This window comes from Hemitrygon akajei, chromosome 16 (genome assembly GCF_048418815.1).
Source record: "Hemitrygon akajei chromosome 16, sHemAka1.3, whole genome shotgun sequence".
Lineage (NCBI taxonomy): Eukaryota > Metazoa > Chordata > Chondrichthyes > Myliobatiformes > Dasyatidae > Hemitrygon > Hemitrygon akajei.
Window position 1 is genome coordinate 86,483,061 of NC_133139.1, and position 18,238 is coordinate 86,501,298.

The window sequence follows — 18,238 nt, forward strand, 5'->3', positions numbered from 1 at the left end:
CCCTTTTGCATAAAGGCTTCATGCCAACATGGTGTCCCGTGCATCCCTCTGGACTCCACTCTTCTCCAGTCTCTCTCGATTGAGGTAACTGTCTGCCTTCTGATTCCCGCTGCTGAAATGCACGACCTCACACTAGAGTCCAATGGCCCGACTTTTGCCCGCTCAACCCATCCACATCCCAGTGTAGTCCAAATACCCTCACTGCAACATGCCCTCTCAATCACTATTTTGTCATCAGCAGGCTTGGATGACACAACCATTCACCTTTCTTCCCCATTCTGATGCTTGGTCTGAACAACAACTGAACCTCTTGACCATGTCTGCATGCTTTCATGTTTTGAGTTGCTGCCACATGATTGGTTGATTAAATATTTGCATTAATGAGATGAACAGATGTACCTAATAAAGTGGCCACTGAGTGTATGTAGTGAATAGATAAGGGTCAAGAGCTGATGCTTAAGGACTCCAGTCTGAAAGGTACTCATCAACTGTGACTCTGTTTTCCACATTAACACACCTCCCCCAGTATCTCATCTTCCCTTGGCACTTTATCAAATGTCTTCTTTCAATCCAAATACACTATATCTACAAATTCCCCTCTGAATCTGAGTAGAGACACATCCATATATCTTGAATAATGTAGATAGATAGATAGATACTTTATTCATCCCCATGGGGAAATTCAACTTTTTTTCCAATGTCCCATACACTTGTTGTAGCAAAACTAATTACATACAATACTTAACTCAGTAAAAAATATGATATGCATCTAAATCACTATCTCAAAAACCATTAATAATAGCTTTTAAAAAGTTCTTAAGTCCTGGCGGTAGAATTGTAAAGCCTAATGGCATTGGGGAGTATTGACCTCTTCATCCTGTCTGAGGAGCATTGCATCGATAGTAACCTGTCGCTGAAACTGCTTCTCTGTCTCTGGATGGTGCTATGTAGAGGATGTTCAGAGTTATCCATAATTGACCGTAGCCTACTCAGCGCCCTTCGCTCAGCTACCAATGTTAAACTCTCCAGTACTTTGCCCACGACAGAGCCCGCCTTCCTTACCAGCTTATTAAGACGTGAGGCGTCCCTCTTCTTAATGCTTCCTCCCCAACACGCCACCACAAAGAAGAGGGCGCTCTCCACAACTGACCTATAGAACATCTTCAGCATCTCACTACAGACATTGAATGACGCCAACATTCTTAGGAAGTACAGTCGACTCTGTGCCTTCCTGCACAAGGCATCTGTGTTGGCAGTCCAGTCTAGCTTCTCGTCTAACTGTACTCCCAGATACTTGTAGGTCTTAACCTGCTCCACACATTCTCCATTAATGATCACTGGCTCCATATGAGGCCTAGATCTTCTAAAGTCCACCACCATCTCCTTGGTCTTGGTGATATTGAGACGCAGGTAGTTTGAGTTGCACCATATCACAAAGTCCTGTATCAGTTTCCTATACTCCTCCTCCTGTCCATTCCTGACACACCCCACTATGGCCGTGTCATCAGCGAACTTCTGCACATGGCAGGACTCCGAGTTATATTGGAAGTCTGATGTGTACAGGGTGAACAGGACCGGAGAGAGTACGGTTCCCTGCGGCGCCCCTGTGCTGCTGACCACCGTGTCAGACCTACAGTCTCCCAACCGCACATACTGAGGTCTATCTGTCAAGTAGTCCACTATCCAATCCACCATGTGAGAGTCTACTCCCATCTCCGTTAGTTTGTGCCTTAAGATCTTGGGCTGGATGGTGTTAAAGGCACTAGAGAAGTCAAGGAATGTAATCCTCACAGCACAACTGACCCCCTCTAGGTGAGAGAGTGATTTGTGCAGCAAATACGTGATAGCATCCTCCACTCCCACCTTCTCCTTATACGCAAACTGAAGAGGATCCTGGGCGTGCCTGGTTTGTGGCCTCAGATTCTGTATTATCAGCCGCTCCATGGTCTTCATCACGTGCGACGTCAAGGCAACAGGTCTGAAGTCATTCAACTCCTTTGGTTGTGGTTTCTTCGGTACCGGGACAATACAGGATGTTTTCCACTGTCTGGGTACTCTTCTCTGCTCCAGGCTCATGTTGAAGATGCGCTGTAGTGGTTCTCCCAGCTCAGTCGCACAGGCCCTCAGTAATCGTGGGGAAACTCCATCCGGTCCAGCCGCCTTGCTGGTACAGATCTTCCTCAGTTGACCTTCCACCTGTGCAGCCGTAATCCTGGGCGTGGGCAAGGTCTCCTGTGAGTGGCTATTCTCCTGTGTAGTTAACTTGGAAGGTCAGCATGGAAACTTTGGGCAGAAGGGCCTGTTTCCTTACTGTATCCGAATGGTGGAGCCATTGGGAGGACTCCCACACACCCTGTTTATGTTACATTACTAGCTGACTAACACCAACGGAAACTTGGGGCCAACACTGGACCCTGGGAGTCAACACGTCCCTCTACAGCCAGATCTTTGACTTCCTGACCACCAGGACACAATCAATAAGGATAGGCAGCGGTACCTCTGCCGCGATTATTCTAAACACTGGTGCTCCCCCTCTACTCTAGTCCCTGGACACTCACGACCCTGTGGCCAGATTCTACTCGAACTCCACCAGCGAGCTTACAGATGACATCATCTGTATCTCAAGTAATGATGAGTCGGAGCACAGGAAGAAGATGCTGACATGTTGTCTCGACAACAACCTCTCCTTCAATGTCAACAAAGAGCTGATCATCGACTTCAGAGAGGCGGGTGGTGCACAAGCTCCTGTTGGAACTAATCCCAAATGCCTGGTACTTGATCCATCTCCCTCTAGTCCATGTTCATAGATAGATAGATAGATACTTTATTCATCCCCATGGGGAAATTCAACTTTTTTCCAATGTCCCATACACTTGTTGTAGCAAAACTAATTACATACAATACTTAACTCAGTAAAAATATGATATGCATCTAAATCACTATCTCAAAAAGCATTAATAATAGCTTTTAAAAAGTTCTTAAGTCCTGGCGGTAGAATTGTAAAGCCTAATGGCATTGGGGAGTATTGACCTCTTCATCCTGTCTGAGGAGCATTGCATCGATAGTAACCTGTCGCTGAAACTGCTTCTCTGTCTCTGGATGGTGCTATGTAGAGGATGTTCAGAGTTATCCATAATTGACCGTAGCCTACTCAGCGCCCTTCGCTCAGCTACCGATGCTAAACTCTCCAGTACTTTGCCCACGACAGAGCCCGCCTTCCTTACCAGCTTATTAAGACGTGAGGCGTCCCTCTTCTTAATGCTTCCTCCCCAACACGCCACCACAAAGAAGAGGGCGCTCTCCACAACTGACCTATAGAACATCTTCAGCATCTCACTACAGACATTGAATGACGCCAACCTTCTTAGGAAGTACAGTCGACTCTGTGCCTTCCTGCACAAGGCATCTGTGTTGGCAGTCCAGTCTAGCTTCTCGTCTAACTGTACTCCCAGATACTTGTAGGTCTTAACCTGCTCCACACATTCTCCATTAATGATCACCGGCTCCATATGAGGCCTAGATCTCCTAAAGTCCACCACCATCTCCTTGGTCTTGGTGATATTGAGACGCAGGTAGTTTGAGTTGCACCATATCACAAAGTCCTGTATCAGTTTCCTATACTCCTCCTCCTGTCTTTGAACCTCAGTTAATAGTAGGGCCCATGGCATAAAAAACGTTGGGAACCCATGGTTTAACAGCTTCTTAAACACTGGTATTATATCTGCTCCCACCACTTCCCCAGACAATCTATTCTTAACACCCACAAAAATAAATGCCCTCCCCCACATCTCCTTTAAACTTCCTGCCCTTACCTTAAGCCTGCACTCTCTGGTATTTGACATGTCTACCTCAGGAGAGAGACGTGACTACCCATCTTATAGCTTTCGGGTCTTCCCTCAGCCTCTGAGAAAATGTCCAACCTCTCCTCATAAGATCATACTCTCTAATCCAACAAACATCTTAGTGAGTTCATTTGGGGGAGGGGGATGCACACACTCTTGTTAATGTGTGCAATGTTGAGGTTGAGAGATTTGACAGCTTCAAGTCCCCGGGTGTGAACATTAACAATAGACAGTCCTGGTCCAACCACACTGATGTCACTGCCATGAAAGTTCACCAACACTTCTAGTTCATCATGAGGACAAAGAAATTTGACATTATCTCTGTTGATCCTTACCAATTTTTACCAGTGCAGCATAGGAGGCGTCTCATCTGGATGCACAACTGTTCTGCAAGTGGCCGCAGGAAACTGCAGAGAGTTGTGGACACAGAAACCAGCCTCTACTCTAATTCCTGCTACCTCAGCAAAGCACCCCCCGTCCGGCCATCTCCCCCAATAGGCAGAAAAACAGAAGCCTGAAAGCATGCATCGTGTGTGGGATGGCTTGGTAGCATAGTGGCTAGCACAATGCTCTACAGTGCTGGTGACCCGGGTTCATTTCCTGCTGCTGCCTGTAAGGAGTTTGTATTGTCACGGGTAACCCTGGTTTGTAACGGGGTCCAGAGTAGACCCTATGAACTGTGTTGCTATTAAGAGAGAGAGAGGGAGGCGTCCAGCACAGTGAGAGACAGAGAGAGAGACAGAAACTGCTCGAAAGATTAATGTTATGGTTTCTCTACCAGCTTGTTTACCTTTCCCCGAGGTCACTCGCCTGCTTGTTAAAGTTCCTGCAGAAAGGAGGGTGGAGCCGGTTGATGGACAGCTGGTGTCCAGCATGTGGAGATAAAAAGCAGGTCCGCTGGGACACAGGGAGACACACAGTTCGGACACTGGACAAGCTTTGTTGCACCCACACAAAGGTGAGGGTTTCAGAGGATCGATTCGGGGAAATCAATCAGTGGCTCACAGTGTGAAAAGGTGCAACCGGTGGGGAATTATTTGTGTGTCCACCCTTGCCTGGGTGATAATTCCACCACTGAAGAACGGTTGTACGTATCATGGTCATAGTCGGTGACCACAACAGGACTTCAGAAGACAACAGGAAAATCGACAGATCACCTCTCACCTCTCTCTCTCTCTCTCTCTCCAATGCTACTCAACTACATACCACAAACTGAACTGAACTCTCTTCATCATCGTAAGACTGTACCCATTTACCCCTAGGTTTGAAAGAGCCTAGTTTTGTTCCTATTTCCATATATCTCATTGCTAACCTGTTTGATATATCTGCATTTATATTACTGTATTGCGTAGTTACTAATAAACACTATTAGATTATAGCAATACCAGACTCCAAAGTGTTTTCCATTTCTGCTGGTTCTTTAACCCAGTCACGGGGTACGTGACACTATATCCTCCTTGTGTCTGCGTGGGTTTCCTCTGGGTGCTCCGGTTTCCTCCCACAGTCCAAAGTCCGTTTGGTAGGTCGACTGGTCATTGTAAACTGTGCTGTGATTAGGCTAGGGTTAAATTGGGGGTTTGAAGGGCCGGGAGGGACTATTCCATGCTGAATTCCAATAAATTTTTATTTTAAAAAATCAGGCTCAAAGACTGCTTTTATAAGACTCTTGAATAAACATTCATACGGTAAAATGAACTCGACCAAACAATCTACCTCATTATAATCTTGAACATTGTTTACCTGCACTACACTTTCTCGGTAGCTTTAACACTTCATTCTGCATTGTTATTGTTTCACCTTGTGCTACCTCAATGCACTGTGTAGTGATCTGACTGGTATGTAAGACAAGCTTGGTACATGTGACAATAACACACTTACTCAGCACAGAGCTGTCTCCAACACCATATGGGCCGTTGTGAGCGCGTGAAGCTGCCAGGACCTCCAGCTGATTGCAGATCTGTGAAAATGAATGGACACAGTAACTTTCTAACCTGAGAACATCTCCAGTTTTCTCAATACAGGCTCCAGAATCTCCTCTACATGGGTGACCTTACATAACATTGAGCTGCCTGATAGATCCAGTGACTTCTCAAAGTTCAAAGTAAGTTCATTACCATATACTCCCCCGAGATTCACTCTTTTTCAGACATTTGCAGGAAAATAAAGAAATAGAGTAGATTATACAAAGAACATACATGAACAAAGACCTACAGACAGCCCATGTGCAATAAGAAACATACTAGGCAAATAAAAAACAAAAATAAATAATACTGAGAACGTGAGTGCATAGTTTGTGGAATTGGTTCAGTGATGAGGTGAGTGAAGTTATCCACTCTGGTTCAGGAGCCTGATGGTTATAGGGTAATAACTGTTCCTGATCCTGGTGGTGTGGGACCTGAGGCTTCTCTACCTCCTACCCAGTCCCTGGAAGGCAGGTGTCCTTGATGATGGATGACGCTTTCTTGTGGTAGCACTCCATGTCAATGTGCTCAGTCTGAGAAGGGCTTTGCCGGTGATGGACTCGGCTGTATCCATCACTTCCCAGTGTACTTTCTGGTCCGTTGCTTGGTTTTGTTGCAACCTCTGCCACTGTCCATGTTATACTTGACAAAGAGTCATGGAAAGAGACAGGCCATTTGCCCCGATGAGTTCATGCTAACCATCAAACTCCATTTGCACTATTGCAACTTAATCCCACTTGGTTTTGCCCCACGTTCCCATAAAATCCCCCAGATTATCTCACTCACCTACAACACTGGGGGCAATTTACAACAGGCAGATAACTTACCAGTCCCTGGCACGTGGGAGGAAACCAGGGCTCCTGGAGGAAACCTACACAGTCACAGGTGCAAATTCCACACAGACATTGCAGGAGTTCGGGATCAAACCCGGGTCTCAGGTGCTGACAATTCCATCAGATGCTCCAGCTCCACCCCAGATCCTACAGACTTGTGACTGCCAGGTGAAATGACCACAGCAAATTCCCCCTTGTATAGCTGGAGGGATCTCAGGGAGAGTGGTGTGAGCTAGCACAGGTTTGATAGGCTGAATGGCCTCCATCAGAATAATGAAGAGGTTTACCAGAATGCTGCCTGGTTTCGTGAGAGGCCAGATTGTTTTCTTTGGAGGAGCAGAGGATGAGGGGAGGTCTGATAAGATTATGAGAGGCATAGACAGAGTATGTTTTCCAGTGTGGAAATGTCTAATACCAGAGGGCGTGCATTGAAGGTGAGAGGGAGCAAGTTCAAAGGGGAAGTGAGGGGCAAGTTTTCTTTACTCAGAGTGGTGGATGTCTGGAATGCACTGCTGTGTCTGGTGGTAGAGGCAAATACATTGGAGACATTTGGACAGGAACATGGATGTAAGGAAGATGGAAGGATATGGACAAGGTGTGGGTAGGAGGGATTAACGTTTGGGTGTTTTTGATTTAATCTTCAGCTTGTGTGGCACAACATTGTGGGCTGAACATCCTGTGCTGTACTGTTCTGTGTTCTATGTCAAATATACACCACGCACTTTGTAGGAAATCACCTCTCTCCTCCACCCACCCCAACCCAGAGGTAACCTCAGCCCATCACCCCACACGCACTCCTAGTTCACGAATGTTTCCGATTCACTTTACAATGAGGCCTCCCTCTGCGTTGCACCTTTAACCCGGCAAAGTGCTTCACAGAAACATCTTCAGTCAAGAGCATAATGGCCATCATGACAGTTACTGGTCCAATGACTCAACGTGCTGGGCTACTGATTTAAATACACAAGGTCAAATCTAACCACAGCTGAAGAATTTAAAAATCGATCAAATTAGAATATTTAAATAAATCTGTGATTGAAAAATAAAGCCAATCTCAGGAATGGGAAGTTGGGAGAACACACGAGTCTTCAGTGAAGGGTCAGTAGTGGAAGGGGTGAGCAGCTTCAAGTTCCTGGGCATTAACGTCTCAGAGGAACTATTCTGGGCCCAACGTGATGGTACAATCATGACGAAGGCTCAGTTGAGGAGATCTGGTATATCACCAAAGGTTCTAGCGAACTTCATACAGATGTACGGTGGAGGCCATTCTGACTGGGTGCATCGCTGCCTGGTTCCAAGGCTCCGATGCACAGGAACGGAAGAGGCTGCAGAGGGTTGTCGACTCAGCCTGGTCCGTCACAGGCACAAGCCTCCCAACCACCTTCAGAAGACAGTGCCTCAAGAAGGTTGCATCCATCGTTAAGGACCCCACCATCCTGGACGCTACTGTCAGGGAGGAGGTACAGGAGCCTGAAAACCCACACTCAGCATCTTCCCCTTTGCCAATGGTCCACGGACACTACCTCTCTGCTCTACTCGTTCAAGTCTGGAGGCAAGGACGGAAGGTTCATTAGCAGGGGTGGGTGGGGGGGGGGGGGTGATGTACATTATGGAATTGGAAATGGGTGTGGTACTTGGGGGCCAAACTCAGAACGGTCTCTCGTCTCCAGATGAAACCCTTCAGCTTCAAACCAGGACCAATATCCCGGGTCCAAAGGTTAGGCCCCGTACATACAAATCCCACCCACTTGTAGGAAGTTGTTGCTCAGCCTCTCGTATCGCTTCAGAGCAGGTCGGCTGGTGAAGTAACCCGTCCAGAACTGGTGGGGACCGTCCGCGTATGGGAAGAAGTCGTCAGTCTTGACCGACCTGCGGAGAGTGGGACAAAGACTGAAATTATACGCTGCTTCTCACATCATGTAGTGATCTTATCATCGCTTACATTTTCAATATTTTTATTACTTTAATTTATACAAAGCCAGCAATGTGAGTGAAGAATATGCTGACTCATATCAACCCTGCGTAGGATCAGTGCCTTGTCTGTGTTGCTGGAAACGGGATCAAATCCCCATCTGGGTTTCACAATTGAATCGAGTTTTACTGGTAGCTATGTGGAACAAGGGGACATTTGTAAACCACTTCCTGTTTTCACTATTGCCCAGCAGAGATCCGTTGTCCCTATGCAATTTCATGTGACTCCAGACCCAACTTTCTGACCCGAGGCTGTTTTGTAGACGAGTTCAGCAGAGTTATTACTTCAGGAGCAACCAAGGGCTGACAATAAACGCTGATGTTGGCAGTGATGCCGAATCTCGTGAACTGGTGAAAGGCCACAGCATTAGTGTACCATAATAAAACATGAAACAGTATAGGAACAGGCCAGTTGGCCCATAATAATGTGCCAATCGTGACGCCAAATGAAACTAATCCCACCTGCCAGCACTTGATCCCACGCTCAAGTGTTCGTCTAACAGCCTCTTAAACACCGGTATTGTACCCGCTACCAACACTTCCCCGGACAGTCTATTCCAAACACCCATCACTCTCCCTGTAAAAATAAACGCCCTCCCCACATCTCCTTTAAACTTTCCCCCCTCAACTTAAACCTACACCCCCAGGGAACAGACATGACTAGCTATCCTAGCAGAGCCTCTCATAACTTTGTACAGCTTTCGGGTATTCCCTCAGCCTCTGATGCTTCAGAGAAAACGACCCAAGTTTGTCCAATATCCTGATGAACCCCTCCTGCAGCCCCCACACCCTTCCTGCAAAGGGGTGACCTGAAGTGAACACAGTTCATTCGTTATCTGCCATGTCATATGACACGAATAAGCATTCTTTCCATGACCGTGACTGTTCTCGGCAAATTTTTCTGCAGAGCTGCTTTGCCATTGGCTTCTTCTGGGCAGTGTCTTTACAAGACGGGTAATGCCAGCCATCATTATCAATACTGTTCAGAGATTGCCTGCCTGGCATCAGTGGTTACATAACCAGGACTTGTGATCTGCACCGGCTGCTCGTACGACCATCCACCACCTGCTCCCAGGGCTTCACGTGACCCTGATCCGGAGGCTAAGCAGGTGCTACACCTTGTGCAAGGGTTGTAAGGTTCATTTAATATCAGAGAATGTATACAGTATAAAACCTGAAATTTTTACTCTTCACAGACATCCACAAAACAGAAGACCCCATGGAACGAATGACAGAAACAAAGAAGCCCCAAATTCCCCCCCCCCTCTATTCACACAAGCGGCAGCAAAGCATTAAACCCCCTCCCTCCATGTGCACCAGAAGCACTGACCACCTACCAGCCACTTTCAGAGAGCTACGGACCTCTCTGCCCACAGTGCACACGCTCTGTAACCTGTGCCGGGTACATTGTCTACGCTGCTTGTCACATGCAGTGGCCACTTTATTAGGTACACCTGCCCGTTAATGCAAATATCCAACCAGCCAATCATGCGACAGCAACTCAACGCATAAAAGCATGCAGACACGCTCAAGGGGTTCGGTCGTTGCTCAGACCAAACAGTGAACGGGGAAGAAATGTGACCTCAGTCACTTTGACCGTGGAATGATTGTCCGTAGATGGGGAAGTTTCAGTATCCAAGAGGCTGTTGATCTCCTGTGATTTTCACACACAACAGTCTCAGGAGTTTATACAGAATGGTGCAATAAGCAAAAAAAATCCTGTGAGCCGCAGTTCTGTGGGTGCAAATGCCCTGTAAGTGAGAGAGGTTGGACAAGAATGGTCGGACGGGTTCTGTCTGATAGGAAGCAACCTCAAATAAGATTGTGTTACTACAGTGGTGTGCAGAAAAACATCTCTGAATGCACAACACATCAAACCTTGAAGTGGATGGGCTACAGCAGCAGAAGACCTTGAACATATACCCAGTGGCCACTTTATGAGTTACCTCCTGCACCAATAAAGTTGCCACTGTGTGTATATGCTATGGCGTTTTGGATACAGTTCTCCAAAGCGCCGAACTTAAAAAGAAAACAACACACGTGGGGTTCGGTGTGAGTGCTGGGATGTGTGGAGAGCTCAGGAGAACAAGGAACTTTGAGTTACCAAAGTTCCCCAGTGTTCAGCTTTCCTCACCTTGTGCCTGGACCAACGAGAGGCTGATCAAAGAGTTGAGTAATCAACAACAATACTTCCCATTTACAAACTACTTGATCTTTACCCGATGAGTAATTCTTATCATCTTGCTCAAGGCTTCTACAACCTACACGTCCATGGGTCTGTAAGGAGTTCAGTGCTTTCAGGAGCGAGGGGAGGAGGTTAGAAAAACAGCCCGAAACTCACCAGGTGAGATTTGCCTTGTTTAGCTCCTGTAGGTAGCAGGAAGGTGTGGAATACAGCGCATTGACATTGCTCCCTTTACTTTGCTGTTGATAAACAAATGGAGAGGTTCCAGTGAATGCACTTATCCAACACACAAAGATGTTCTAACACGCTAAGCCCACCAGCTGCCTGAGTACTCCCAGCAAACTGATGGCCTCAGAGAATCTCCAACATCAATTCCAGTCCAGGCCAAGGACAATGCAGACCATTATGCCTGTCGGGTAACGGCAGAGTAGTTTCCCAAAGCACATTCTCAACACATCCAAATATAGTGAGCAATGTTGGGCCCCGTATCCAAGGAAAGTTGTGCTGGCCCTGGAGTGGTTCCGGACGAGGCTCATCAGAATGATCCTGGGAATGAAAGGCTTGACATCTCTGTGCCTTTACTCAGAGCAGTTTGGAAAGATGAGGAGGATCTCATCGAAACCTATCAAACACAGATAGGTCCCGGATAGAGTGGATGTGGAGAGGACGTTTCCATTAGAGGGAGCGTCTCAGATCCAAGGACACAATCCAGGAACAAAGGGACGTTCCTTTCAAACTAAGAGATGAAATTTTTTAGGCTAGAGGGTGGTGAATCTATGGAATTTGTTGCCGCAGAAGGCTGTGTAGGCCAAGTCATTGGGTGTGCATTTTAAAACAGATATTTATAGGTTCTTGATTCCTAAGGGAGTTAAGGGTAGAGGCCTGAAGGTTGAGTCTGCGATCTGGGCCAGACACTGAGGTCTGAGAGCCCAGGGTCAAGGATCAGAGGCGGCCTGTTCTATGTGTGCCAGTGATAAATAAATCAGACTTAAATTCAGAAATCCGAATAAGACCACAAGTGGACAGGAGACATTACCCAAGCGTTCACGTATTTGATGAGTTTGTCCATGTTCTTGTACCACATGCCTGCATCTTGAAACTGGAAATCCGATCCCATGGTCATGATGATGTGGTCAGTTCTGTAATGCTTGGCCTTAAAACGCAGGACAGAAATACTCCATTAAACATTCATTCACAATCACAACAAAACACCCCAAAAAACCCCGGAGAGTTTCAGATCTGCCGTCTCCTGGGAACACCAACATCGCCTGGGGCTCACCTACTTCTCGATTGTACACTCGACTTTATGTCGAGCTCTTGGATTGTCTGAGCTCGAGAAGGTGGGAGTTTGACTAAATATTTACCGTCACAAGCGTGCTGGACAAGTAAGCTGAAACTGCTCAGTGCACAACAAGGGTAAAAGACTTGGAGTATGAGACAAGGAAACTTTATCAGGAATGCTGTACAATTCAAAGTTTTTACCAAAGTTACCCAAAGGACAGAGGCATTAATGATTTGTTCAGTGAGAAAAACAATTACAATTTAGTTGCACGTTGTAACAAACTAATCTATGAGTTTCCTCTCGTATCTTCCACAGACCTGCCCGATATCAGGGGCAGACTCACAAGGCGGGCTTCGTCTGGACTGCTACCTGGGAAGTCAACTATTTCATTTGAGCAAAATGCACACTTGAACTGCAGAACTTGAAAGGCAGCTTTTCACATTTCCACGGGTTATTTATTGTGATACAGTGTGGACGAGGCCCTTCTGGCCCTTCGAGCCTCACCAGCCAGTGACTCCCCAATTTAACCCCAGCCTAATCACAGGACAATTTACAATGACCAATGTAACACAACACACAAAATGCTGGAGGAGCTCAGCAGGTCAGGCTGCATCTACGGAAGTGGCATTTCGGGCCGCGACCCTTCTTTAGGATAGACCAATTAACCTAACAACCAGTACATCTTTGGACTGTGGGAGGAAACTGGAGCACCCAGAGGAAACCAACGCAGTAAGGGGGGAGGACATACAGGCAGTAGTGGGAACTGAACCCAGGTTGCCTGTACTGTAAAGCATTGTGCTAACTACTGTGCCTCCATTGGCTAATTTATACCCAAGTTTTCCATGCCTATCTCAAGGTGAGACAAGGTGCCAGAGGCAAAATGTGGCACTTCAGCGAGCAGACAACATTGGTGCAAAGGGCAAATCTTGCTGAAAGCATCCTGGGTTAATCCCCAGAGCACTGAAAGCGCAGGGCCAGTAGATTCGGTGAGGATCTACAGAGGGAGTCAGACACGTACCTGAAGAGGAGAGATGGTGAGGATCCTCAGAGGAAAGACCAGAGGGGGTGGGAGTGAAAGGTGGAGAAAGTGGGCTCCAGAGAGCCCCAAGACCATAGGAGCAGAATCAGGCCATTCAGCCCATCGGGATAGAGTGTCCATCTGTCATTCTAGCAACCACACTTTTCTAACCGGCCTTTCACTTCTGGAGAGGAAAGAGACAACTCTATACCACAAACCAGGTGCAGTCAGAAGTCTGACTTGTGCATAGGACGTTCACATCGCCTTGATTTGGACTGTCGTCTAGCCAAGCTTCAAATTCCTGAAATCCTGAATGACACCTCCAGTCCTCATATCCATGCCCCAAATGATTAACTGATAGGTAGAACCATCCAGTCTGGCCCCCATCGCTCACCCTGCCAGTTTTACATTGTGTAGGGCATTATTATGAATGAGGTGGTCAGAGACAAAGAACTGAGAAAGTCGAAGGTTCGTTCCTTAGGAGGAGAAGGATTAAGTTTAACTCTCAAATTCAATGCTGACGGGAGTGGTATCAAATGCTAATGTGGAAACATATTAAAAACTTTGAATTTTTTATGTATTTTTATGTATATAATTGTTTATGTATAGAAAAATAGAGGGCTATCGTTAACCCTGGGTAATTTCTAAAGTAAGGACATATTCAGCACAGGCTTTGTGGGCCGACGGGCTGTATTTTGCTGTAGGCTTTCTATGTTTCTATGTTAGTTAATCTTGTGACATGACAAAATGAAACCTGTATAATCCCAGAGTGCTTTGCTATATGTTAAATGAGTACGTGGCGGGAGGCATGTCATGTTCTGATCATTGTGTAACTGAAGGGAGATGGGCACACTGCATGGCCATGAATTAAAGTCAAACAAGACTGCAGCCAGAACAGATAAAAAGTTGTATAAAAATGAACTTTGTAAGCTGTGACATGGGACCCTCATGCCACCCATTGTGAGGACTGGAGGTGAACAGATGCACCCCGAGTTTATTGTGCTTTGTTGTAAGACCTGGCGAAGAGTAACTGGCACTGGGAAGGGGAAGGAGAATCAGTGTGCATGAGTGATGGGTGGTGGGTTGCCTCTGAGCAGTCTCTGGTGATACTAGTCAGATTTTTGACTACTTGACTAAGGAAAGCACTAATGGCCGCTACTACCCTGGTTGAAATATTCTGGCCAGAGCCAGTCACACAAGAGTAGCTCCAATCGTCATGGCTCCAACAACCCACGCGCCAGGATGAATACTTGCCTGTTCCCGCGCGGCTATTAGGAAATACTGCACAACTTCATCCACATTATACTCCTCCAAATCTTTATCGTCTTTGATGGGTTCATCTGAACACAGGACATCCCAACACAACATCGCAGGAGGGTTATATCCATTAGGGAGAACACCTGAGTAAAAAAGTTAAAAGCGTTGGCATAGTGGTCAGGAGGTACACCCTGAAACAAAGAGCTAAAGGTCAGAACCAAACCTGGTGTTTTTCACATCACTCCTTTTCACACAGTTCATCTGAAGCACAGGTTTCTTGCTGTTGTGTATCCACAGTGAAGGAGAAAACCCTACATCCTTGTCCTAGGCATTCTCTTTTACATTGTCACCCCTCCAGCACCAGCCAATAACCAACTGCCACCCCTCTGGCACCAGCCAATGATCAACACCCACCCCTCCAGTACCAGCCAATGATTAACACCCACCCCTCCAGCACCAGCCAATGACCAACACCAACCCCTCCAGCACCAGCCAATGACCAACACCAACCCCTCCAGCACCAGCCAATGATCAACACCCACCCCTCCAGCACCAGCCAATGACCAACACCAACCCCTCCAGCACCAGCCAATGATCAACACCCACCCCTCCAGCACCAGCCAATGACCAACACCAACCCCTCCAACACCAGCCAATGATCAACACCCACCCCTCCAGCACCAGCCAATGATCAACACCCACTCCTCCAGCACCAGCCAATGATCAACACCCACCCCTCCAGCACCAGCCAATGACCAACACCAACCCCTCCAGCACCAGCCAATGACCAACCCTTCCAGCACCAGCCAATGACCAACCCCACTGGCACTAGAGACTAAACATGACCGATAACAAACTTTCATACTTACACCCAACTGGTTGGCATGGATGAGTTGGGCAAAAGGGCCTGTTTCAATGCTGTATTATTCTATGACAATGACATAGCAACTAAATTACTAGAGTAGTAATTCAGGTCCTGGAATAATTATCCAGGACTTCCAACCACAGCAACAGGCCAATTCATTTAATTATGTAAATCTGAAAACAAAACTACTGATATTAGTAATGGTGTCTGCAAAACTATGGGATGGTTGTGAAAGACCTTTGGTTCATTAAGTAGAAGAGAAATCTTCCTCACCCTTTTACATCGGTAAACGGTTTATTATTGCCACACGTACTGTGAAAAGCGTGCATACCATCCAGGGAGATCACTTTGTGCACAGCTACACCGAGGTAGTAGAAAAGTGAAAAAAATCTTTATCCTTCTCCTCGCTGATAATCAACACAGGCACAGCTCAACCATGCATACTTAACCTACTGCTCTACTCTCGTCTTCACTGTATAGCTACGCACCGCTCAAATGCCAGCTATGAATTTGCTAATAACACCACTGTTGTTGGCATCATCTCGGGTGGCAACGAGGAGGTGCACAGGAGTGAGGGAGTGAGTTGAGTAGTGTTCCAATAACAACCTAGCACTGAGTGTCAGCAAGACCAAAGAACCGGCTGTGGAGTTCAGGAAGGGGAAATCATGACTACACACATCAGTTCTCATCAAGGGACGGCAGAGCCGCTTCAGGTTCCTGGGTAATAACATCTGAAAGGAACAGTCCTGGGCCCGACATAATGAATCGATCAGAATCAGGTTCATTATCACCGGCATGTGTCGCGAAATTTGTTAATTCAGCAGCAGCAGTTCAATGCGATACATAATATAGAAGGAAAAAAAGTAAAAATTAATTAAAGTATATCTACATTGAATAGATTAAAAATCATGCAAAAACAGAAATAATATATATTTAAAAAGTGAGGTAGTGTTCATGGGTTCAATGTGCATTTAGGAATCTGATGGCAGAGGGGAAGAAGCTGTTCCTGAATCGCTGAGTGTGTGCCTTCAGGCTTCTGAACCTCCTACCTGATGGTAACAGTGAGAAACGGGCATGCCCTGGGTGGTGGAGATCCTTAATAATGGACATTGCCTTTCTGAGACACCGCTCCCTGAAGATGTCCTGGGTACTTTGTAGGCTAGTACCCACGATGGCGTTTGCAGCTTCTTTCAGTCCTGTGCAGTAACCCCCCCCATACCAGACAGTGATGCAGCCTGTCAGAATGCTCTCCACGGTACAGAGTGTTTTTGTTGACAGACCAAATCTCTAAACTCCTAATGAAGTATAGTCGCCACAAAGTTATTATTTCTTGAGGAGTGAGGAGATGGTGTGGCCTGTCACCAAAGGCTAGCAAGTTTCCACAGGCGTAAAGTGGAGTGCATTCTGCCTGAAATGGAATCGCCAGTGTACAGGATCACAAGAGACTGCAGACTCAACCAGCTGGATGGGCACCCCCCCCCCCCCCCACCTTCAAGAGGCTGTGATTTGAGGTGGTGGCATCCAGCAGAAAGGACCCTCACCATCAGTGACGTGCCCTCTTCTCATTACTACCATCACGATTCAGGAACAGCTTCCTCCCCGCTATCATCAGATCCCTGAACGGTCCAAGGACACAACCTCACTATTCCTGTACAAAATAACAAACTACGTGACAAAACAACAGGGATAATAAATCTGATTCTGAAGGAAGTGCAGGTACTGATGTGCTTTCCTGGCCAGGACAAACTGTTAGTGACATCTACACCTAGGAACTCGTAGCACTGGAGAATAAGCATTGCGGAAGAGGACCCAGAGTGGGAGAAAAACTCATCGAACCCAGCTGGAGTTCAACTTCACTACTGCAGGCGATATCTGAACACAAGCAGCAAGTTTTGGAATCAGAATCAAGTTTAATATCACTGCTTTAATATCATATGTTGTGAAATCTGTTCTTATGCTGCAGAAGTACATTGCGATACATCACAAAAACTTAAATTACAGGAAGTATTATATATATATAATATATAAAGTTAAATAATGCAAAAGGAGGAAAAAAAAGTAGTGAGGTAGTGTTCACGGGTTGAACGTCCATTCAGAAATCTGACAGCAGAGGGGAAGAAGCTGTTTGTGAATCGCTGAGTGTGTGTCTTCAGGCTCCTTTGCCTCCTTCTTCACGGGAGCAATGAGAAGAGGGCATGTCCTGGATGATGGGGGTCCTTAACGAGACATCGCTCCTTGAAGATGCCCTGGATAATGAGGAGGCCAGTCCCACAATAGTGCTAACTGGGTTTCCAACTTTCTGCAGCTTATTTCGATCCTGTGCACCTCCCACCACTCATCGCAGACGGTGATGTAGCCACCATGGTACATCTGTAGAAATATGCGAGTGTCTTTGGTGACATGCCAAATCTCCTAAAACTCTCAATGAAATATAGTCTTTGCAGCTGTATTAATATGAGGATAGATCCTCAGAGATGCTGAAATTGGTCAGCCTTTCCACTCTGATTCTTTGATGAGGACTGGTGAGTGTTCCCTCATCTTACCCATTCTGAAGTCCACAATCAGTTCTTTGTTCTTACCGATGTTGAGTGCAATGTTGTTGCTGCGACACCACTCACCTAACTGATCTATTTCGCTCCTGTACACCTTCCCGTCGCCATCTGAAACTCTGCTAGCAATAGTTGTGTCATCAGCAAACTCACAGATAGCATTTGAGCTGTGCCTAGCCGGACAGACATAGGTGCATAAAGGGTAGAGCAGTGGGCAAAGCACACATCCTTCGACAGTAGAGCTGTGAAACTAGACTTACGAGTTGTGTAATGAAGTGTTGATGAATTTTATTTGAAACAAAATGTGTGAATGACATGTTTGCCTAATAATTAATCATGATCAGCACAAAGTTATTATTTGGTGTGAAGCATCGGGAGCTGACAAAAACCCTATAAAAAATAGCAGATATAACACGGTCCATCGTGGTAAAGCCCACCCCACCACTGAGCACATCTACAGGAAGCAATGTCACAG

The 18,238-nt window shown here is 46.4% G+C and overlaps 1 protein-coding gene across 1 annotated transcript in view; it reads right to left on the reverse strand.

Annotated features, from left to right (window-relative positions):
* Positions 1–18,238, reverse strand: part of man2b1 (mannosidase, alpha, class 2B, member 1) — a 66,530-nt gene that overhangs the window by 31,344 nt on the left and 16,948 nt on the right. The window contains exons 6-10 of the mRNA XM_073069350.1: positions 14,347–14,492; positions 11,829–11,945; positions 10,949–11,031; positions 8,385–8,505; positions 5,721–5,799 (exon numbers count right to left, since the gene is read on the reverse strand). Coding sequence (XP_072925451.1) covers positions 5,721–5,799; positions 8,385–8,505; positions 10,949–11,031; positions 11,829–11,945; positions 14,347–14,492 — 546 coding nt within the window. The remainder of the gene's footprint in view (positions 1–5,720; positions 5,800–8,384; positions 8,506–10,948; positions 11,032–11,828; positions 11,946–14,346; positions 14,493–18,238) is intronic.